Source organism: Punica granatum, chromosome 8 (genome assembly GCF_007655135.1).
Source record: "Punica granatum isolate Tunisia-2019 chromosome 8, ASM765513v2, whole genome shotgun sequence".
NCBI lineage: Eukaryota > Viridiplantae > Streptophyta > Magnoliopsida > Myrtales > Lythraceae > Punica > Punica granatum.
Genome location: NC_045134.1, coordinates 23,699,919 through 23,725,247, shown reverse-complemented (window position 1 = coordinate 23,725,247; position 25,329 = coordinate 23,699,919). Strand labels below are relative to the sequence as shown.

General features: G+C 35.8%; 1 protein-coding gene across 2 annotated transcripts; it reads left to right on the top strand.

Annotated features, from left to right (window-relative positions):
- Positions 1–12,050: 12,050 nt before the first annotated feature.
- On the top strand, positions 12,051–19,616 carry LOC116187192 (probable disease resistance protein At1g61300). Of its 2 annotated transcripts, none has more exons than XM_031515822.1 (3): positions 12,051–12,782; positions 16,518–19,279; positions 19,395–19,616. In XM_031515822.1, exons 1-2 carry the CDS (start codon positions 12,106–12,108, stop codon positions 19,156–19,158), a joined length of 3,318 nt encoding a protein of 1,105 aa, XP_031371682.1. In that variant the 5' UTR covers positions 12,051–12,105; the 3' UTR covers positions 19,159–19,279; positions 19,395–19,616. The 2 variants fall into 2 exon arrangements, with proteins under 2 accessions (XP_031371682.1, XP_031371683.1); XM_031515823.1 differs by lacking the exon at positions 19,395–19,616 and having other exon boundaries at positions 16,518–17,850; positions 18,053–18,214.
- The last annotated feature ends 5,713 nt before the right edge of the window (positions 19,617–25,329 follow it).

Here is a 25,329-nt window from a genome sequence, read left to right as displayed (position 1 = left end):
TAAATAATGTTTAGGGTCAAAATTAAGTACTAATACCGTATTTGACGTGAGTCGTAAATAATAAAATCAATTAGAAATGTATACAATATATATATATATATATAGTTTCTCCATCCTAAGTTAAAGTCGTAGATTTTTATAGATGAAATTTTATCAATAAATTCAAAATAAGAATCTTAAATAAAAAAACTTATATAAGGATATATATATAGCACTAATATCCTAATAAATAGAGGCAAAACAATGATCGATTCTTTTTCCGAGATGATCCTTCTCCAGCATTCCTTTTGTTCACAGCTTGTTCTTGGCCCTGATGTGGACCACAATGATGGTGTCGAAGGTAGCTTAGATGCTCTGTTGCTTGTCCTTCCTTTTATGTTTATAACGAATCCTTCCGCTTGTTGATCTTCTTTTGCCTATCGTATCCATCAGTTTACTTTCAAAGTATTAATTTGCCAGTCTTCTCCCCGTTCGAAGGACATGTGTTGTTCCCAGGAAATGTATTTCTGCATAAAGAGGTTCCCAAATCTCTTCATCCGGGAAGGCTAATTTCATAGAAGAGTCTAGTGTGCGAGGGAAACACAGACAAGTAGAATAGCATTTTCCAAAGTTCCAAGTGCTCGAACTATTCTTCCACCCTCTCATGTTATAAACGCCACCTACCAAATCAAATAGTAATATTCCATTTTCAATGTGGCTTGCCACCAAGTGGTCAAGTAAATAATATCTACTCGAGAGGAAAAGAAAGAAGGGATTATACAGAGGATGGAACAAATACATGGGAATATAGTAAAATTCCAGACATGAAAAATGATTGCATGGATAGTATCCACCGTCGATTGTTTTAGAGACAAAATCCATGAAATGTCCCATTTGATCATCGATTCCTTTCCAAAACTGAAAATAATTTGGAAGCCGGTTCCGAATGAGTTATACCGAGCAACCAATTCGGAGGACAATAATGCACTGACTTTATCACTCAAGAAAGAGAAGAATAATCAAATTCAATGGTCCAAAATTGTGCTCTTGGTGATCCATTTCAATAGATATAATCAACAAAAGCCTCCGGCCCCCTAGCCATGATGACACGATTAAAGTATAAAAATTTATGCCAATAAGAAGAAAGACCATAATAACTAGCTTTTGCTACGTCTTCAGACATGAAATTCATTTACCCAACGGAAAGCTCAGTAATGAGACACTTCTGATGAAGGTTGGCTCAGTAATGAGACAATTTTGATGAAGGTCGAAACAGAGGTTCGTCATCTGGGCAAGTTTCATTCAAAATTTTACAGAAAAATAATAGCGATGCAGAAATTGAAGAAGACTCGTCCGAATTCCAGGCGGTTTTTGACAATGAGGGGTAGAATTGACGATTTGATTTCCTTGCTTCCCCCAGTCACGAGATCAGACAGTTGGAGTGAACATCGAGTTCTTTAGGCTCATTGCAACCAACTTCCTCTCCAATCAACCGCTCGATGTCTGTTAAACGCAGGAAAGGAGGGCATTATCATGTTCCTTCTTGTTCTATACGGCATCAACATGATCATGTTTCCAGACACCAATGCAGGAGTATGCCATCTCCAAATTGAGACGGTTTGAGATGCCATCTCCTTTCCCCGCCATCTCTTCTCGGCCATCATCATCGAAGCAAGGATAAGTGGGAAACAGAGGAAATTGTAGAGCAAGACACCGCTCCCAATTGCTTCAGGGCTTAGATCCATTGAATGAGGAAACGTCAAGGAAGGCAAAGCGGATTCATATAGCCTTTCGCCCGTTCCCATGGACGGCGCCAATGAAATTGCTCAAGGAATATGGGTGTATAATCTTAGTATGATGTGGAAGGAATAGTACCATATGCCGTGTGGAGACTCTTTCTTCATGGTTTCTTTATATACTCTGATTTGTGAAAAGTTGGCTTGGTAACTGTATTATCTGTTAGATCATTTTCTCAGTTTGGATTTTACTGGTCCTTCATAATGATGACCCTCTATTATCTAACCCATATCATCTACAGAGTCAACGCAAAATTAGTTTCTTGGCAACATCAGTTTCATCAAGATTGTTAATTATAAACTTCTTTTTCATCGGTCACGACTTTATCCGGGATTATTTTGTCTTTTAATTCATTTCTTCGAAAAATTATTTGAAAAACTTTTCGGTTCGATTAATCACAGTTAACGGACCAGTTCGGATTTTCCTTGTTTGGTTCGCTTTGATTAGTTCGGTGGTTCAGTTTGTTAATTTGCTCTTTTTTCCCCCACCCATTGGCCCAGGCGACAAACTGCATCTAGAAAGCATTACGAGATATGTTCAAGATACACTAAATTCCCTATGATAATATCTCGGGATACATCTAACCCGAGATAATCAGGCTGCTTTACATATCGCAGCTAACCCTGTGTTTCACGAGAGAACCAAGCATATAGAGATAGACTGCCATTTTATTCGTGAACACATCCAGTCTCGAATCATTGCCACTTCACATGTCTCAACTAAGCTGCAGCTCGCAGATATATTCACGAAGGGGCTGGGTCGAAGATCGGTTTGCCTTTCTCCTTGGCAAGTTGGGCGTTCGACAATCTCATGCTCCAACTTGAGGGGGAGTATTACGAGATATGTTCGAGATACACTAAATCTCCTATGACAACATCTCGGGATACATCTTGTAATATATATTTTATTGTAATCTCCCTAAATTAGGCACTTTTTGATATTCACCTAGAATTAGCTTATTCTAGTTTCCTCTTCAGCAATGTATATATATGTAATCTCTGGTCATCGAATAAACTCAAGCATTCAAGACAATTCTTGTGTTTAACAGTTATTGTTCGGGGTCTTCTCCCAAGTCTTTCTGATCCCTCGATGAAAAAAGAAAAACGGAGGGATCAGACCCTTAAATTGACAAAGTTTTGGAGCTAATTCGAGCGAGAAAGTTTCCTAGTCCTTAGCGATTTCCAATCTCTTGCCCACATGTTACATCGCTTTTGGGTGTAATTCAAAGCTTGGGAGTTGCAATTTGGGATATCAGACCTCCCAATTTATCCCCATTTATGAGAATTGAACTCGAAAACTCTTAGTATCAAGTCGAGAGCACATGTCACTGTGAAGTTGTTTTGTACAAGGTTTGAGCGATGCCCAGATTGATAAATAATTAATGGAACCACTTAATTTTGCATGCACCTAAGGTTCAATAGCTGACCGACAAAACGAAGGGATAGCAGCAGAAGAAATCTAAAAGAGCAAATGCTGAGCACCAATTGCCGGGAACAGGTTACTTAAAAGAATATGAAAAATTAATTTATAATTTTCTCTATCTTTCTTTTTCAATGCAAAATTAATGTTTTAGAAATACAAAAAAAAGGAGATAATAATTATTCTGTTTTATGAAATAATAATGAGTAAATTGACAAATTAGTCCTCCAGAAATGCATGTTACATCAAATTTGACCTCAAGAAATTTTTTACATCAAATTGGATTTTGAGAGGTTAAGTGTACATCAATTTTAATAGTAGTGCACATTGAGATTTAAGTTTAGCTTTATGATGATTATCAATCTATAATACATATGTCAAATATAATTGGTACATTAGTTATGCATTAAATGTATTAAAATATATATAATTAAATTTATTTTCTATAGAAAATTAATCAATTTAAGTTTTATCATCTATAAAATCACTCATAATAAAAAAATACCTTGAAATTATTTCACCTATTATGTATAAGTTTTTGCTATGGAATTTGACGTTGTAAAATATTTTAGAGAGAAGTTGCATATAATTTTTTGATCTTATTAATATTATATTACTATAAATAAATACATTAGCATTTACATCAATAATGAAGAAATTCATATTATAACTTATTTAATTTTGCTTTATTTTTGTTATATAAAATTTAAAAATTAATAATTTTATTAGGAAAATTACATATGAAAGATTATTTGAATATCAACAGTAATTTATGTTATAATTTCCTATAGGTGTCATGAATTTATAAAATTTACATGTCTATAATTATCATTAAATGTAAACATTGATAAGAAGAGATTAATTTCATAATATTTTATTTGTTTATTTAAAATTTAAAATTAAATAATTTATATGATAATCAATTTAGTTATGTGAACATGTCTGATTTCCAATTGAAAATATTGGGTGTGCATTAAAAAATCCCTTGGTAAAAGAATTAAAAATTAATATTTTCAAATTGTGTTTTCCATAAGTTAATTTTATAACCTTATATTATGCATACATTTTAAGATTTTTTGTTAAAATTGCCAAAATATGAATTATCAAAAAGGAATGCTTTGATTATAATGTTCTTCTTTTAAAATATTTTTGTACAAATTTGAGTAGGTTGAGTATATCACAAACCTGTGCATCGCACGAATAGTAAGCTAGTGTACATATATATACATATATATATATATATATAAAGTTGTATCACATGCAATAAATAATGTTAGAAAAATAAATATCAATATTATATAGGATCATCACAAATGTAAACGTCTAAATAAGATTTATGTTAAAATTTTGTTTTATAGGTAAAATAAGTAAGGTTCTTGCATTAAATAGATTAAATGGTAAAACAATTAAAAATTAAGTTCCTTATCCTCCATACAATAAAAGTCCACCTAGCTTTCAATTTCCAATTGCCATCGGCTTTAACATCTTTCCAGTTCCAAGCCCAATTTGGTGGCTCGGGATCTAGATCTGCAACTATTGGGGTTCATCTTAGCAATCTTCCTAAACACCTATAGGTGTGACTGCGAGTTCACCATATTCTCAACTTTCTGACCGCGCTGAGCTAGATACGATCAACCTCAACGATGATGTGCCTTAGGATGAAGATGGTGGGAGAGGGAACTCTCATTAAGTTTTCATAGTCTATGTAATGTATAAAATTAAAATATAAAAAATTTAATTGAGCATTATTAGAAACCACCGTGGAAAAAAGGAATTCTGAATCGCACCAAAATAAAATTTGTATATAGCAAATCCTCTCCCATCTCCCTATCTCATCTCCTGTCTGATCATGGCGTCATAGAGAGAGGCATCTTCTCCTTACATTTTCAATTCCAATATATTAGTTGTTTCTCTTTTAACACAAAATTACGATAATTAGCTTAAATAATTTTAAAATTAAGACATCTAAAAATAAATAAATTTGATATCGAGATAATTACTATCAGGTTTAGTTGATTAAAACGAGGTTCCAATTAACAAAATAAAATATGAAAAAAAATCTCGTCTATACATTCAAAATTATTATGAAAAAAAAACGAAAGTAATAAAGAAAATGCATATTGCTTCATTAAAAATTTATTCTAACATTTCCTAAATCTTGGATCCATGTTTATCGGTATTATGGACTGTTCCAACGCATTCATTTTGTCTCCACAATATGATAGATGTTCATACACAAAAAAAAGTAGGATCCAATGAAAATTTATGTCATATATATACATATAGTATCTTAATTTAGTGTTAAAGGGGAAAAATTAATAAAATGACTTTTAAAGGTCAAACTTGGAATTGAAAATGTAGGGAGAAGATGCCTCGTTCTATGACGTCATGAACGGACATGTGGCACGATCTGGATGATGGGATAGGAGATGAGACGAGGAGATGGGGCACAGGATTTGTATTACTAAAACTAGATATTTATTATAACTAGTCTTTTTTTTTTGCACTGCACGGTTCGTTTTCATAAATTTCTATATCATATTTATAGTAATTATTTATATTTGAAATACTAATTTTTTTATAAATATAATAATATTTCAATTATTAATTTTAAAATTTAAAATACAATATTTAATTATTTTTAGCAAATTTAAGTAATTTAATTATTATAATAATAATTTGAAACTAATTATTTCAATTAGTATGAATCATTTATTCGCGTTAATTGCTAATTAGATTTTTCACAACAAAAAGTTTAGTTTTTCCTTTTTAAATGAATATGCATCATATATTTGAATTTCATCTTTTATTTTGTTAGGGGCTTCAATTCATAGTGCTATATCATAAATTTTTTACTTTTTAGGTTCGTGATTCTTTTGTAAGATCATTATATTATCAGTTAAATATTCTATAATTTTATATCCTTAGCATTGTATATGTTCATTTTAATAGTTTATGCATCATTTCTTATAGCAATTATTCTAATTTTTTGAGCACTTATTTGCTTCTTATCACAATAAAATAATTTCAAAGATTCATTTTAAGTTTTACACAATATCTGTCAGCACCTAATTTCGGTCCATCGGCTCCAAGGGGGCAAAATTATCATTTCCCAATTTATCACCATTTCAAAAAAAAAAAAAAGTTACTGTTCCGGCTGCCGGCCAGCCGCCGACCGGAACAGGAAATTCGGGATTTCCGCGATTTCCTCCCCGAAATCTGCGGAAATCCCGGCAAAATTTGCAATTAAAGGGAGGGGAATCCTCCTTGTTTTGGGGCAGCTCATTTTCGGGATCTTGGGGGGAACGAGGAGAAAAAAAGAAAACGCAACCGCCGGAAAACTCCACCGTTTTCCGGCGACCGCCACCCAACCCGATCCAAACTTGACCAAACTTTATATCCCACATGCATTCGACCCCCTGAGTCCATTTCCGGTGTTAGTTTTGCGATTTGAAGCTTCCAGCTTGCCAAACCAGCCCTGTCCAGAACCGAGTTCCATAGACATCTTCACGGTTTCCCGGGCTTCCTCGACATTTCCACCACCTCACGACTATGGCAAGTCGTGCCATCATTTCCTAAGGGTTCCTCATGACCCTCACTCTCCCCCGTGACGAGGTGGTCACGTGCCGAGAGCCGCTCAACCGCGCACCACCGCCATTTCTCTCTTTTCTCCCTTTACAGATTTTTCCAGTTTTTACCGGTTTTCTTTGCATCTCTCAGGAAAATCGACATGTCTAATCTTCATGAAACCACTGCAGGCATGATCCTCAGTCAGTTAGGGTTCCAATGCCGCCGACCTTGCCTCAAAATTCCATCGGAAGCCTCCGTGGCGACGTCCGACCCGACTTGTGCCAGTCGGGTCTGTTCCTCTGGTCGTCTTTTCTGATCCGAACTTTGAAGGGACGTACAGGTCAGCTCGAGTTGAATCTCGCTACGAGCCACCTATCACCGTACTCCTCAGTCAGTTAGGGTTCCAATGCCGCCGACCTTGCCTCAAAATTCCAATTTTTAGAATTTTCAAATCAGTCCTCATCTTTTAGAATTTTCAGATCAGTCCCTGAACCTTTCTGAATTTGCAAATCAGTCCCTGAACTCTTCTGAATTTATAAACCAGTCCCTGTACTTTTCTGAATCTTCAAACCAATCCCTGAACTTTTCGAATTTTCAAATCCGTCCCTATTCTTTAAAATTATCCAAATCCGTCTGCGAACATTTTTCCAAAGATATCCAATCGCTTTTCCTACTTGGATTCCCCACCGATAACGCATACGCCTCATTTAAATAATTTTGTTTATGTAATTATATGTATGCAACATGATAATACGTGCTCTTTGCAACATGTACTTTTCTGTTATTTGCTGTATTCATCGCGGTTCAAGCCTGAACTCATAGGAAACGATATCACGGGGTCCAACGCCCATGCACATTGAGAGCGCGCAACCCGAGTGCGGCATCGGGTCTTGCCTCGACTCAACGTCCCAATCTTAGTGATGTCTAAATGGAAAGACAACTCGGATAGGATGAATGAGTCGTGGTCAGGACATGACCCGGGAGCTCGACCTGTCCCACGGCTGTCTCAAGAGTCAAACGATTCTTCAGTTATCCGTCGGTCCGGTCGGACCCGACCACCGGCTCCATGAGCCCGCGTTGCATTATTTTTTATTTCGGTCCTTCAAGACTCACGGCATGCACGAGAGGAATATTTGGCTTGATGCAAATCAACCGGGTCCAAAACACAGTACAAGCGTCTGTATCTTCATTTATGCAAGCATACCTGTATTTTCATTCGGTCAATGTAAGGATCCCGGTTGATAAGCAGAAAAGGCCTGAGAGTGCTTACGAATTTACGGTGTCAAAACGGGCGAGTCAAGTGCAACCATAAATCACACGGTAAATAAACAAAACGGTAAGCCTAGCAAGCTAGAGTACCGAAAGGGCGTGCGGGATGTAGGCCCGCACGTAATAGAACCCCCGAATTCGGAATTTTCGGTTCTGCATGATCATTGCCTTAGCATTTAGGTGTACCCCGTACCCCTAGACCCGGGCGACTCAACGGCCCTCGACCTACGGGTCGTAAACAGTAAGTGGCGACTCCTTCTCACGTGCGTTCGTCGCGCGTCCCCGGGAAGGTGGACACTCCCAAGCCGCGTTGCAATGAGGCTTCGCGCATTGCGTGCCCCGACGAGACGAAATTCGGGTGCGCACAATATCAATCAACAAAATTAGAATAATTTGAATGACACGATAAATATTTTACAATGGTCTCAATATTTGTCACATATTTATATAATAACTTGACAGATGTTTATAAATATACACAAACTTAATGATCTTTTTTCTTACTATATAATCTCATTGCGGCCTTATTTTTCAAATATTTAATTTTTTTTATAATTATTGTAATTTCATACATTATAATAAATCTTATAATAGAAGTTAGGTTGACATTCAAGTAAAATATACTTATTGTTAGTGTACTTATTTGTCACTTATTTTTAGGTTTGGGCTTTTTCTTATAATCCGAAAATATATTAAATTGTCATAAAATGGGTTTAACATGACTAAATTAACTCTCTTAACTTTTTTTGCTAAATTATTAGAATAATTTTATTTCATAATGATAGATCATTTATTTCTACAAAAGTCAATTTTTAACTTATATCTTTTCTACTAAATTATTATAATAATTTTATTTCATTAATGATAGTTCATTTATTACTATAGGAGTCAATTTTACTTATATACCAATTGAATGGCCCGTGCTACGCATGGATTTTATTCTTGAGTACTCAATCTAACAATATTATTAAAGCAATATCTTAACTTAATCATTTTGATTTTTCATATTTTTACTTGTCATTATCCTATTAACTTTTATATGTTATGAAGCAGAAAAGTATTTGAAAATAATTATAAGAATATCTAATACTTCAATTCCAATAACAATGTTATTGTTATTAAAGTGTCATATTTGGATAAAAAATAAAAACTTCGTATAATTTACAAATTTTTAAAATTATTGATTAGTGCTCATTGGATCATTGATACTAATTATAATATTTTAATCTATTTCCATTATAATTATAATATTTATATAACTTCTAAGTATAATGCTTCTTTATTACATATTTTTGGAACTATATAATTAGTTATATATTATATATGCTTATTCATATATTCAAATTAATTTACAATTTCATTGTCTCGATTAATTCACATCATTAAATACACTAACTGACCTCTTCTTGTCTGATGCTGATGTGTTTGATGGGGTTTATTATCAAAAGTAACAAATTCTAATTTATGTTATGATAAAATAGTCTTTTGGAAACTCAAATAATGAATGAGATATACAACTATGAGAAAGATATAATTAATTCTTTTACCAAGTGATTTCTTTTGTGAATATTTGTATTTTTAATTTGCATCAAATATTTTTTCATAAGTAAACTGTATCTTTATATAAAACTCATATTAATTATTTTCATGCTGTATAAAAGTATGAAAATATATATTTTCATTTTTTAAATCATAAAAATCAAAATATTAAAATATAGTACATAAGTGATTTCTTTGATAAATATTTATATTCTTAATTTGCATCAAATATGTTTTCGTAAGTAAACTATATTTTTATATAAATTTCATATTAATGATTTTCTTGCTGTATAAAAGTATGAAAATATATATTTTAAATTTTTAAAATCATTAAAATCAAAATATTATAATATAGTACATAAGTGATTTCTTTGATAAATATTTATATTTTCAATTTGCATCAAATATGTTTTCGTAAGTAAACTATATTTTTATGTAAATTTCATATTAATGATTTTCATGTTGTATAAAAGTATGAAAATTTATATTTAAAAAATTTTAAATCATTAAAATCAAAAAATTAGAATATAGTGCACAATCCTTCTTCATCAATATATTATCGATGTTATATATATATATACACACATACATATACTTAATTGTTGCAATTATAATATAAGAGCACAAAGCTTATTTACGAAATTTACTTGAAATATATTTTACTTATTATGATGGTTTATAAAATCTTTTATTTGAAGCATTATTTTGAAAATAAACTTAAAATTAATCAATTGCACTAAACTATCTAATGCGTAATAAATGTACCAATTCTCTTTTACTCTATATATAAAGGTATAGATTTTCTGCTAATATATTAAATATAGTTGTAGTACTTTTTTAACTCTAAATATTATTTAGACATAAAAAGTTCATGGTATTTCGGTAGCATAAAAATTGCACAAATAAAAAATTCTATATAAATTGTATTATAAATAAATATACAATATTTCTTTGCTAACAGTGACTAAAATAATTAATAAAATTTTAAAATCAATTATGTTTTAATGCATTTAATGAAAGAATTTTACTTATTTTTCATAACATTTCAACCATAAATCTTATTTAGCATTGACATTTTTTATCATACCTAATATTGACATTTATTTTTTAACCATATTTATTGCGTGTGATATAACTATATATATATATATGGTTGCGCCGATTATACTTAAAGTATTATCCAAAACAATAAGTAATCTAATAAATAAATATAAAAAATAAATATTATAACAATTTATAATCAATGATAATTAATTAATCACATATATAGATTATTACAACACTCAGATTTTGTAAACTTACAAGAGTATTAAAAATAAAATTTTACATGTGAAAATAGAGATTTTGAATAGCACTATTTCAAACAATATACTTTTGATATATCTTTGTATTGATTGTTGAATGAATATATAATGCATATTAAATAAAGAAAACTAGTTACCTATACATAGATTTTCCAAAAATTAATGCAAGACACTAATTCTACAAAATTAGGGTCACATAAAAAGTAAAACAATGTAATGTCTTGAAAGAATAATCGATTCGATTAAACCACAATGCGGATGAACTGTTAATATAAATGGGCTGCATGCTGAACTCTGAATTATCATGAAATGATTCATGGGGAAAAAATGAACTTCATAACATAGGAGACATACTAATTCATAAAACGAGTATGATATTGGCAAGGCAAATCTAACAAAGCATACATTTATATCCGATATGTCAAACCGGACTCCGCAACTAGAAAGCGTAGAATGCCCCATCCAGCCTGTGTCTAAATAGGCACATGAAGTCATCCTCCCAGCAGGAATGAACAATGTAGTGGTATGCTCATAACGACTGGTCATGAGCCATGGTATACAGAGCTATGATCATTGCCTACCCAACAGGAAGCTGTATGGTGCAATTACTTTTTTCGAGCGATTAATTTTACGGTTGTTGGATTACAATTATTGCTGGATTGCAATTATATTCGATGATGTATCCTCTGCCGTGCTAAAGTTGATGAATCAAACATACAAATGCGTATTAGAATTCGTTGTGCCGCTTGCCGTTATTCCGGCGGGGTCTCCATGTCAGCATGCTGAGTTCCTAGATTGATTAAGTTTGCTTTGTTCTGCTCTCAAGTTTGGTCATTTGTCTCGGCTGATCTCTCCGTCGACAAGATGTAAATGTTGTACTTATTTTTGGTTGCCCTCAATCAAGAGCAAGCTTATCCGCCATACAAATTGGAAACACTCTACGCAATGTAGATTCGAAAATGTAGCGAGAATATCTAGTGACTGCCCAATGCCAGATCACCCTTCTTGAAAAAGGAGGCCATAACACTGAAGCTTAATTAACGACTTTAAGTTAAGAATAGTGTGCTGTCAGAGTTAAGAATAATGTGCTGTCATTCTTTGCTTCTTAGTTGAGTCACATTTATTCAAAGCCGAGGACAACTAATCAAGCAAACTCACAGTTTGGACGTTCAATTCATTCCTCTCAAACTTCCCGTGGTCGATTTCAACTTTCAGTCTAAAGGCCCAAATGGCGGATATCGCGAACGTGGGATTGACTGCGGGTCTCTCATGCTGGGATCGCACGGCCAATTACCGGAAGTACATCCAGAGTCTTGCAGACAATTTGAATGCCCTTGAGAGCAAGATGGTAGAGCTGGGCCATGTCTATGATGACGTAAACCGACTGGTCTCAGCTGCTGAAGGAGAACAATGGATCCGAAAGGGCGACCTAGCTGGCTGGTTGGAGAGGGTGGACACCCATAGGAAGGAAGCCGAAAAGTTTCTGGCAGACGGGAAGCAGACGATGGGGAAGACTTTCCTGTGCGGACTCTGTTTCTGCAACTGCCGCGCACGTTACAAGCAGTCAAAGCTTGCCGAGGCAAAGAGAGCCGGTTTAGAGACCGAGTTGGCCCTAGGCCGTACCTTCAGGGTCAAGGATGATGTTGCCTACGAGCCTGCAGACCTGATCCTTAAGAGAAATCTTGAGGCTCTTCACCCCAAGACGGACGACCTGCACAGTGTCTTTGAGACTGTGCTCCAAAAAGTTAAGGAGGAAGAAGATAACTACAGGGTACGAACACATGAAGTGGGTTGCTGGTTGGAGCGAGTGCAGCTTCTCGAGAAAGAAGCGCAAGAGATTCTTGAGCAAGGGGCGAAGGAAATGGAGAGCTGCCAGGGAATTAGACAGGAATCTCTTTCTCAAAGGTAAGATTATCGTACAACCTGCGATGCTGTATCTGTACACAACTAATGTCCTTATCACGTGGATTTGCATGAATTCGGCTAGGATGATCCGGCCAACTACCATAGGTCCCTTTTGTCACAACCCGAAAATCCTATAGCATTTCATTTAGAGTATCATCATATCCATTTTACCAAATTTAAACATGTTAAACAATTCCATAAAATCTCAACTACATCTATCCCAATCAACCACATCATATTTATATCAAAGAAACATATCACACATTCAAAGGAACATCTAGCATATTTTTAAAAACCACCCTTGAACAACTAAATAAAATTATTCAGGCCGTTGCATTTTCAAATACCTTCTATACAAAAAGAATACATGTCATATAACTAAGGTCCCTACATAATCCTCCAAGCTGAACCTTGATATCAAAAGTGATTCTTCCGCGCAGTTAGAAGCTTATCTAGAAAATATATGCAGGGTGTGAGCTGCATCTCAATGAGCACAAAATTTCAGAGTAAAATGAACTATTAAATGAATATTAATCTTAATTAACTATATATATGTATATATATCCATAAAACATACATCACATCCAAATTCATCATCTAATACATTCCAATCAACAATATCTATTAATAAAATATTTTATACCTCACAAACGGACATTTACAAATCTCAACATTTTATATAATTCAAAGATACATAAAATTCCACCATAATATTATAACATGCCTTTAATTCACTATCGTGTAATAATTTCATACAATATATACAATTACTTCATAGTGTCCAAGCTCTAGCAATCAAATACTCGACATGCAACCTAATTTCGCACAATCATAAACTACCCATTAAGTCAGCATTTCATAGCACATCACAATCCAAGCACTCAACAGATCAGGCCCTGCACTTAAGTATATTTAGAACACATTCAAACAAGATCAACCATCACCATATCCAATCTCAATCAATCCTCACACAAAATGTATAACACAACTCAAACAATATAGTAAGGGATCGCATTTCCTTGCAACAAGTTAAGATTGTACCGTAATCCCGCACTTTTCACTCATATCATCATCAACTCCCAATACTCATATCTCATAAGCGGGGGCTGCCTATTAATCTCTGACGGTAAGAGTTAACTAACATTTACATTACGTTGGGTCTAATGGCCGATCAGACCCCCATTTCTATTCCGCTAGGTCCAACGGCCGATATGGCCCCTACTTATATTCCGCTGGGTCCAACGGCCGATCAAAACTCTATTTGTATTCTGCCGGATTAGCAGCCGATTAGGGCCCTATTTGTATTCCGCAGGGTCTAGCAGTCGATCAGACTCATTTTGTAATCCGCTGAGTTCAGCAGTCCTATGGCTATAATCAAGCAATATCATTATACACAAGCACAATCACAATCACATTACAATTGTATCACACTATCATCACATATTTCATACACAATCAACACATACAATCACACCACATATCTCAAGTCAAAATGAAATATAAAATGGCAATATCCCTCAAATCCTTTCACACAACCTAGCAAGACTCATTTATTAATCTCTAACTATCATAATATTCTTCTTAAATAATTTATATAAGTATAATACATCATTTCACAAGAGAATAGAGTACTCAAAAAGACCCCTAAAAAAGATAACTCAATTAGTCGAGCATTCCGGATGTATAATCTTGGTCTCCTTGGCTCCTATTAAATTCAAGCATAAATGTTATATTATATACTAAATAAGAGCATAGATATACATCAATTCAACTCCCTTGTTCCTTCATTTATATAACTAAAATATAAGGCCCTGTTTGGTTTTAGGGTGTTATTTTAGAATCACAATTCTAATTTAACTCTACCCACTATAAAACAAAATAACTCATACAAAGTCAAAGAGTGGGCCCCATTTATACTACTTTTTTCCACAACAAAACAACATAATTCATACAAAGTCAAATGGTGGGCCCCATTTATACCACTCTTTCAAAATCAAAATCTAATTTTAAAATCCTACTATGAAACCAAACACAACCTAAGACTTTCATAATTAACAAGTGCTTTTACCTATCCCTTTCGGGTTACAATACGGAACATTTCATTTCATAATGTGCTCGTGCACCTTATCAATTAATACATCTCCTTATTTACCTAAGCATTTACAACGGCTTATATATATCAATTACCTTGCTTACCTTGACATTTCCTGAAACTTATAAATCAATTAACATATCACAATCTTATGTAAGCACATTAGTGAGAACTCAGCCCAATATTCATTCACAATCCTATGTAAAAACAATAATGAGAGTTTAGCCATGTTACTCATAACTCTTAACATGTCAAGACCTTAGGCAAACACACACGTACCAATAAGCTCACCCTTCACTTCTCTAATAAAACAGAACATTTCTTCACAGTCATTAGAATCAATTGCATCCATGCCAAGTTTCATCACCATAGCAAGTGGAAGGTAATTAAAACCAATTAAACCCAACCATCCATATATGTATTCAGCAAAAATTCCCCGATCAACACTATCATACCAGTATAAGCTCACCAATTCACAACCCATAAGCACACAATCAGTTCTCTTAAGCGTACTAGGATAACCACATCGATCAACACTCATTACCGTAAAGAATTATGTCATGTATCATAATCTCTATCATAATTAGCTTAATCAAATTGTACAAAAACCAAACTCCCTCTTAAGGATGCAGATAATCAAATATTATGAAACCGACTTACATGAAAGCTATCTTTATTCAGATGCCCTAACCTCAACTAAGACGAATTCGAACCAGCCAAAAAGAACATGAAACAAGTAATTAATGGTTTGTTTGGTTTCATAATAGGATTTTAAAATCCTATTTTAACTTAATTCTACCCACAACAAAACAAAATAACTTACACAAAGTCAAAGGGTGGACTCCATTTATACCACTATTTTTCCACAAAAAAACAAAATAACTCATACAAAGTCAAATGGTGAGCCTCATTTATACCACTCTTTTGCAAAATCAAAATCTGATTTTAAAATCATACTTTGAAACTAAATGCAGCGTAAAAATGCCAAGGCCTCAGAGAGCTAACCTACAGTCGAAACTTCTTAATACGTGGGTACAATGAACCCTAAACCAAACTGAAATGAAGAGGAAAATGGCTCAATCCGCGCCTAAACTCAGTGAATAAGAGTATCTAGGGTTAGGATAATCAACTTACTAATCAAGAACCCCAAGTTTAGTCGTTTTCCCTTTAAAAATTTGCTCGGCTCGGTTGTCTCCCTCGCGTTGTTTCTCTAGTCTGGTCTGCTCCGTTCGTTGTCCCATGAACAGAGCTGCAGCTCGGCTTCAAGACCCCTCAAACCTATCCTATAATTCTTCTTCTTCTCCCCCGAGTTTGCCCATCTCGGTCCTCTCTCTCTCTCCCCCTCTGTTCTTCTCTGTTTCTTCTTCGACTTCTTCAGCTCAAAACAGAGCAAGAAAATGGAAAAGAAAGGAACAAATGAAAGTGAAAATGTTTGGCGGTGGAAAAATGGGATTGTCTCAAGACCACGTGGAGCCCATCCCACCTTTTCTTCTTCTTCTTTTATTTAATGCTCCAGCTACGTAAACATGTAATATATAATGTACATTTATATGTATGTATATGTGTATGTATGAATGTTTGAGATAAAATAAATGCTGGGTCTCACACCTTTTGATTTGGCTTTCTGATCCCTTGATCGATAGGAATTGCACATCATACCACGAGCTATCTAAGCATGCTGAGGAGAAGCGAGCCACTTTGGAAGAAGAGCTTCGCAAGGGTAGCGGTTTCACAATTTTCACCTACAAACGTGCTGAACCTCTTATGGTTGAGATACCACTCGAGCCGCCAACGGGATTACATTCCACGTTCCAGGAGGTGTGGGAGTGGGTTCAAGATGCAAAGGTGAGGTGCATTGGATTATATGGCATGGGCGGTGTCGGAAAGACCACCCTCCTAAAGATGATCCACAATGAGTTCCTGAAAATTAAGCATGATTATAATATGGCTGCTTGGATTGTGGCGTCCCATCCACCGAATCTTGAAGAAATTCAGAAAGCCATCTTCAGGAAACTGCATCTCCCCAAATCTGAATGGGATGACACCAGTGAATCGGACCGGGCTGGCAAGATATTGAGCATTATGAAGGAAAAGAAATTTCTTCTCTTTTTAGACGATATATGGGATCAAATAGATCTCTTGGAGCTTGGGATTCCTTCCCACAATTATCAACACAAATCGAAGATCATATTCACAACCCGGTCACTGAAAATTTGTGGCCTCATGCAAGCTGACAGGACGAAGAAGGTCGAGTGTTTGCCCCCAGATGAAGCCCTCCAACTATTCCGAGGGAAGGTGGGCAAAGAAACTTGGTCTGCCCATGCTGAAATCCCAAAGCTTGCCGAAGATCTTGTAAAGGAATGCGAATACCTGCCCCTTGCTCTTATTACCATTGGGGCATCGATGGCCAGTAGGAGGCATCTTGATGACTGGAAACGCGCTCTTGAAGATTTGGAGAGTCGTCCATCAGAATTTGAAGGTATTGAAAGGGTCTTTTCCAGGCTAGAATTTAGCTATAAAGCTTTGCCAAATGAAGTCCACAAAAAGTGCTTCTTGTATTGTTCAATATTCCCAGAGGACCATAAATTCCAAATGGAAGAATTGATTGACCTATGTATTGGGGAGGGCTTTCTCAATGAATGTGACAGTATACATGACGCACGTCACCGTGGAATCAACATAATCAGCAGCCTCAGACGTGCTTGTTTATTGGAGGAAGATTCTAGTGGTAGTACACGAAGGTTTAGAATGCATGATGTCATTCGAGATATGGCTTTATGGTTAGCCTCTAACCGTGAGCGAAAGAAGAAAAAGATCCTGGTTCAGAAAAAGCGTAGATCGTTCGAGACAAAGGAATTCAAAATGTGGAATTCAGCGGAAAGAATATCTCTGTGGGATGTTGATCAAAGTATCGGAGACCTCCCTGCAAAAATGTCTTGTTCCAATCTATCTACTCTGATATTACGGAACACCGAGGTAACGGTATTTCCAAATGGGTTCTTTCCATCCATGCCATCCTTGAGAGTTTTGGATTTGTTTGAAAGTAAATTCTTGGTGGAATTACCAGAAGATATTGGAGTACTAGTAAATTTGCGATATCTTAATCTGCGGTGGACGCGCATAAAGAAACTGCCTCTGGAGCTAAAGAATCTGATAAAGTTGGTGTTTCTGCTTGTAGATCGTACCTGTCGTATTCCAAAAGGAATGATCCTAAGTCTGTCGTCCTTAAAAGTGTTTCATTGGGGACCACCGATTCTTAGTACTGGCCGCACATATGAAGAAATGATCCGACATCTGTCGTCCTTAACAGCGCTTCTTTGGGGATTACCGACTGTTAGTACTGGACGCACAGATGAAGGAGATGAGCGCAATGTTATAGGGGACCTGGACAGCACGAGTGAAATAGATGAGGCGCACCTGAGCCTATACTATGCTGGTACTGTTAAAAAGTTGCTCATGGACTGTTCTCACTTGCAGAGGTGCTTAGGAGAACTTCGGCTTGTAGAGTGCAAGGATTCGGCCTCACTTATTATCCCAAAGTCATCACTTAGGAGAATGGAGCATCTCAATCATCTATCGATCTATCGCTGTGAATATGCCGAGATCAGCATGTGCAGTAGAGAATATGGTTGCAGCGAGGCAGGGAGAAGTGATGGATCTCTTCTAGCTGATGACTATATTCCTGGACCAACGTCAAGTGAAAAAAGTCAGGACTGCTTTCGTAACCTTAAAAAGATTGACATCAACGGTTGCCGTCAATTACGAGACCTGAGTCTCTTGATTTATCATTCTCCGAGCCTTGCCAACCTCACAATTGAAGATTGTCCCGCAATGCAGGAACTGATTGGTCGCAATATTGATGATTTCCATGTCGACAGAATATTCTCATGCCTCATCGAACTTCACTTAACAGATCTTCCAGAATTCGAGAGCATTTGCAGGAGAAAGCTGCCCTTTCCTTCGCTGGAACTGTTAGAGGTCAAGAGATGCCCAAAACTGAAGAAACTCCCCCTCAATACAAGTAGTGCAAGGGGGCGTTCACTGGCAATTGTAGGAGAGCAGAAGTGGTGGAGCGGGCTGCAGTGGGATGATCCACAGACCCAGAAGTTCTTCATTACCCACTTTAATGTCCTGCAGGATCCAAGTGAGATTATTGAGCAAATGATGAGACAGGTCAAACGGGAACTTTGTAATTCGTTAATTGATCCTGGGGAAGCCCAAACCGATTTTAAAAGAGGGAGAGAAATATGGATTACCCAACATTCTAATCTCCGACGACGTTGACCGGATAAAAGGTAGAGAGAAACAGGAGTAATACCACGCAATAATGCGCTGACAGACGAAGACGAGAGCTTACTGGAGACTTCATGAAACACCATTATATAATTTCATCTTCCTCCTCTCGGTAAGAAACTGACACTCTTCTCTTTGGTTAAAGTCTGCAGTAGGCTTGTGTTTGTGGATTATTTTGACAGCTACTTTTCTGAGTCAGTTGATAAGTGAAATTGTCGGTTTCGCAGACGACTGCTGGAAGCTAGCGTTGCTATAATGGTAGGATGCTGATGCAGGTTGGAAGTCCCCTTGCGCCCGATTTCAGCATCAGACAGCGTTTATGAGCTTTTTTTGTCTTCTGTTTTCTGTAAATATTGAAATAAATCACTCTGCTGCTTCAGTGTTCCAAACTCGGGAAACAATTCCATTTTCTTTTTCCATGAAAGAGGCAAATCGTTGCTCTTCCATAACTGACACCGAAAAGATTGCTCACAGGTCCGGTCTGCAGTGTGCACTACGTGAAAGGGTGTAACAGTTAATAATAGCATAACAGCATGAGCAATTCTGTTTGCCCCTTACAATGAATCATGTCGTGTATCGTGATGCTTTAGCATTCTGATCGCAGCTCGTTGTCAGATGTGGATCATGATTAAGTGCGTTCCCTCAACGAAGCAAAATTTCGTTATCTCTAATTATGATCAAGTAAACAATGTAAGTATGCATAAATGCGTTTCAAGAACAAGCGATAAAATGATCTCTCTCTTCTTGTTGAACTGAAAGCCTTGTTTTTCACAGAAACCTTTTCAATGCCACCAGAACGCCAGCATAGGTTTGTCCTGCGATTTGCATATGCAGGTAACCTGTAATAAGCTTGACGGCCACGTACATCAAGCACCGATGCATTTAAATATCGATGTGAATGGCTCAATTCTCGGCCAAATATATATTAGAGAAACTCGAATTATAATAATTCAGTTAACGTGAATTAGATCTACTTTGGTTTTTAGGCAGGAGTTCTCCAAAGTCGAATTAAATTCATATCCCTGAACTTGAGATCATGCCATTTCCTACCTACTGTTGTTTCCGTTCGTTACTACCATATGGAATCAGTGGAATCGATTGGAAACAGAAAACAAAACGGAATTCTGCCAAATGGTTTCGGTTTAATTATCACCAATAAGACTTGGGCAAATTCGAACTTATCTTACTCAAGTTCCGTTTATAGTGAAAAAATGAAAGATTTTGTAAAATAAAGCATGAACTTTAAGGGTGTGTTAGTTTTTTAAAAATTTTCAACTCAACTCAACTCCACTCCACTTATCTTTAATTCAACAACACAATCATTACTTTTTTAAATTTTTTAAATTTTTTTAATCATTCAATTTAATTTTTATTATTAAATTCTCTCAACTATTCATTACTTTTTCGCATTCAATAACACAATCATTACTTAACCATTATTTCTTCTCAACTATTCATTACTATTTCACATTTTTTCTCATAATTCAACAATACAATCATTACAAACCAATTAAAACCAAAACTCAACTCAACTCAACTCAACTCTAAATCCAAATGCACTCTAAATTTTGCTAAGATCTAGCCAAAGTTTTTACTCCATTAACTTTCCCACTACTTCCTAAAACATGTCACTATGCCAAATTACTTTTAAATTTCTTTGATTTATTTATAAATTTTAAAAAAAATAATTTGTGTTGAAAAAAATTATAAAATTTAAGGAAGGAAAAAAGGAAAATTAGAGATAGCTATTGATCGTGTTCAAGTACAATCTCCGATTTACCCTTTAAAATTAGAACAGTGATGATCCGTTGGCTGGGAACAGCCTAAAGGGCTGCCACATTTTTTCTTCTCTTCTCCCCTTAATTTTGTAATTTCTTTAATAGTCAAAATATTTTTTCTTAATTTTTTTGTGTCGGAAGCTACAGAAATATTAATTAGACGGTAGGGAGGTCACTACTTTTTTGTTTTTATATTTATGTATTGATTAGAGACAGAAATTTCATTCCTGCAATTTATTATCGGGACTCCCGTCCATAATATCAGCGAAAAAAAGTCCTCATTATTGAAAGTAAAATAGAAAAACAAAAACGAACAAAGTATTGGGTGAACGATAATGTCACGACCCGAAATATCGGCAGAGTTTCCCCTATGTTACCTTGATATCCATTACTATATACACCAGTCATATAAAAACCTGTTTTCCATAAATTTTTTAATCTAGATATATATAACCAATCCGGCAAGCTATCGCCCATATATATATATATATATATACACACACACATTCCAAGAGAACCATATCTCAAAACCAACCACACAATAGTTTCAAGTCGTAACATTTTCAAATACATTCTATTCAAAAAGAATACCTATCAAATAACTAAAGCTCCTACCTAGTTCTCCGAGCTGATCCCGATGTCCAAAAAAATTCTCTTGTGTAGTTAGAAACTTATCTAGAAAATATATGCAGGGTGTGAGCTGAATCTCAGTGAATACTAAATTCTAAAGTAAAATGAATTGTTATTAAATAAATATTTAATTATAAACAACCTAATATTTAAATAATTAATAAAATCACATCCAGTTCAACTATCAACTGATCACACACATATACGGTATATATATATATATATGTATATACAAACTATATTAAAATTTATATTCAATATAGTAACTAAATTTAGGTTCTACTAACAAATGCACATAACACTTCCAACCATTTCTTTAATATCCAATATCACATAAACATCAAATATCCATTCATTAGCAATCCATAACAACTCACAACACAATGACTTGACATATCCAACTTTAGCAACAACACGGTTTTCACAAAGCAATTTCAAACAATCTCAAGAATCATTACATCTTCAGCAATCTCAATAATCATCACATCTCCAACAATCATACTAGGCAAACAATAAACAACACAATCAATCAATATAGCCATAGGGTTGCATTTTTTCTCAACAGAGTTATAACGGTACCGTGGCTCGCACATCTCACTCATATCATCCTCGACTCTCAATATTCATATCTCATAAGCGAGGGCTGCCCATTATCCTCCGGCAGTAAGAGTCTAGGCGTCCATTTTTGTATCCTGCCGGATTAGCGGTCTAAGCGTCCATTTTTATATCCCGTCGGATCAGCGGTCTAGGCGTCCTTTTTTATATCTTGCCGGATCAGCGGTCTAGGTGTCCTACTTATATATCGCCGGATCAGCGGTCCCATCGTTATAATCAAACAACAATCACAAGCATAAATAATTGCAATCATGCCATCTCACCTCATATATCACTATACACCAGCACAATCCCAATCACATTACAATGACAGTATATTATCATGACACATCTCATATTCAATCAGCATACACAATCACACTGCATATTTCAAATCAAAATGAAACATAAAAGGCAATATCTCTCAAATCAATACACACAACCTAACAAGACCGATTTCTTAATCCCTAACTATCACAATATTCCTCTTAAATCATTTATATAACTATAATACATCATTTCACAAGAGAATAGAGTATTCACGTAACATATATGTATATATATCATTTCACAATGGAATGAAGTACTCACCGAAAACCCCCCAAAGATAGCAAATTATGTTAACCCTTCAGAGTGCAAGGTTTCAGTCTCCACGATCCCTATTATTCGCAAACATTAGGTTAGATAATAAAAATATAGCACCATTACATGAACTTTTGATACCTCCCACAATCTTCCTTAGAGCCTATTATTTTCAATAAGTCCCGATGCATTTATATATATATATATATATATATCATATTTATTATGTCTATTTCTCATCTATGTCAAAAACTACTTAAAACAATCTCCACTAAATCCTCTACACCGAATTATTATTACGGTATGCCTTGCTTGTATCTACGTAGACATATAAGTGTACAAACCATGAGCAAAACACGTACCTATATTCGACCATTTCTTCAATTCATAATTGTATTCCAGTTCAGAATCGCGAGTCTCGCTATAACAAACCATTACAAGTCTCAAACAACTACATTTATTCAATGTAGGGATAAACAGATCAGTGCATAAATTAGAAGAAATTAATGTAACCTGACCATGGAGGATCTAAATTCAGCTGTGTCTAATTAGGCCAAGAGTATCAATCTTGCTGCATCCAATTTAGCACTGTGAGTCACTCGTCGAACAATTATTAGGAGGTCAAGAGAGGCATAACATCCAAATGAACAATCATAAAGTTGAAGAATAGAACATCAAAATGACGGAAATAAATAAGAAGAGGAACAGAGATGGTGGAGACAAACCCTTTAAAAGCAACCGCCACTATACTCTCGGCATAACCCATCATCTCTTCTGTTCTTCTTTACTTTCAGCCCATCTCTTCAGCTCCATCCTGAGCTCCATCTAGTGGTAGTACACAATGGTTTAGAATACATGATGTCATTCGAGAGATGACTTTATGGTTAGCCTCTAACCGTGGGCAAAAGAAGAATAACATCCTGGTTCAGAAAAAGTGTACATCGTTTGACAAAAAGGAACTCAAAAAGTGGAATACAGCGGAAAGAATATCTCTTTGGGATGTTGATCAAAATATCGGAAACTTCCCCGCAAGAATGTCTTGTTCCAATCTATCTACTCTGATATTACGGAACACCAAGGTAACGGTATTTCCAAATGGATTCTTTCCATCCATGCCGCCATCCTTGAGAATTTTGGATTTGTTTGAAAATAAATCCTTGGTGGAATTACCAGAAGATATTGGAGTACTTGTAAATTTGTGATATCTTAATTAAGGAGACTGCCTCTGGAGCTAAAGAATCTGATAAAGTTGGTGTTTCTGCTTGTGGATCGTACCTGTCATATTCCAAAAGGAATGATCCTAAATCTGTCGTCCTTAAAAGTGTTTCATTGGGGATCACCGCTTCGTAGTGCTGGACTCACATATGAAGAAATGATCCGAAGTGCGTCGTCCTTAAAAGTGCTTCGATGGGGTTCACCGACTCTTAGTATTGGAGACATAGATGAAGGAGATGGGCGCAATGTGATAGACAAGATTCTTAGTACTGGACTCATAGATGAAGGAGATGGGCGCAATGTGATAGAGAAGATTCTTAGCACTGGACTCATAGATGAAGGAGATGAACGCAATGTGATAGAGGACCTGCACAGCACGAGCGAAATAGATGAGGCGCACCTGAGCCTATACTATGCCGGTACTGTTAAAAAGTTGCTCATGGACTGTCCTCACTTGCAGAGGTGCTTAGGAGAACTTCGGATTGCAGGGTGCAAGGATTTGGCATCACTTATTATCCCGAAGCCATCACTTAGGAGAATGGAGCATCTCAATCATGCCGAGATCAGCATGTGCAGTAGAGAATATGGTTGCGGCGAGACAGGGAGAAGAGATGGATCTTTTCTAGCTTATGACTATATTCCTGGACCAACGTCAAGTGAAGAAAGTCAGGACTGCTTTCGTAACCTTAAAAAGATTGACATCTGCAGTTGCCATCAATTACGAGACATGAGTCTCTTGATTTATCATGCTCCGAGGCTTGCCAACCTCACAATTGAAGATTGTTCCGCAATGCGGGAACTGATTGGTCCCAATGTTGACGATTTCCATGTCGACGGAATATTCTCATGCCTCTTCGAACTTCACTTAACAGATCTTCCAGAATTCGAGAGCATTTGCAGGGAAAAGCTGCCTTTTCCTTCGCTGAAACGGTTGGAGGTCAGGAGATGCCCAAAACTGAAGAAGCTTCCCCTCGATAGAAGAAGTGCAAGGGGGCGTTCATTAGCAAATGTAGGAGAGCAGGAGTGGTGGGACCCGCTGCAGGGGGATGATCAACAGACCAAGAAGTTCTTCGCTACCAAGTTTAATGTCCTGGAGAAGCCCCAAAACGATTTTAATAGAGGGAGAAACATATGGATTACCCACCGTTTTAATCTCCGACGAACCTTGACCAGATAAAAAGTAGAGAGAAACAGAAGGAATACCGAGCAATAACGCGCTGACGGACAAAGACGAGAGCTTACTGGAGACTTCATGAAACACCATTATATAATTTCGTCTTCCTCCTCTCAGTAAGAAACCAACACTCTTCTCTTTGGTTAAAGTCTGCAGTAGGCTTATGTTTGCAGAATATTTTGACAGGTA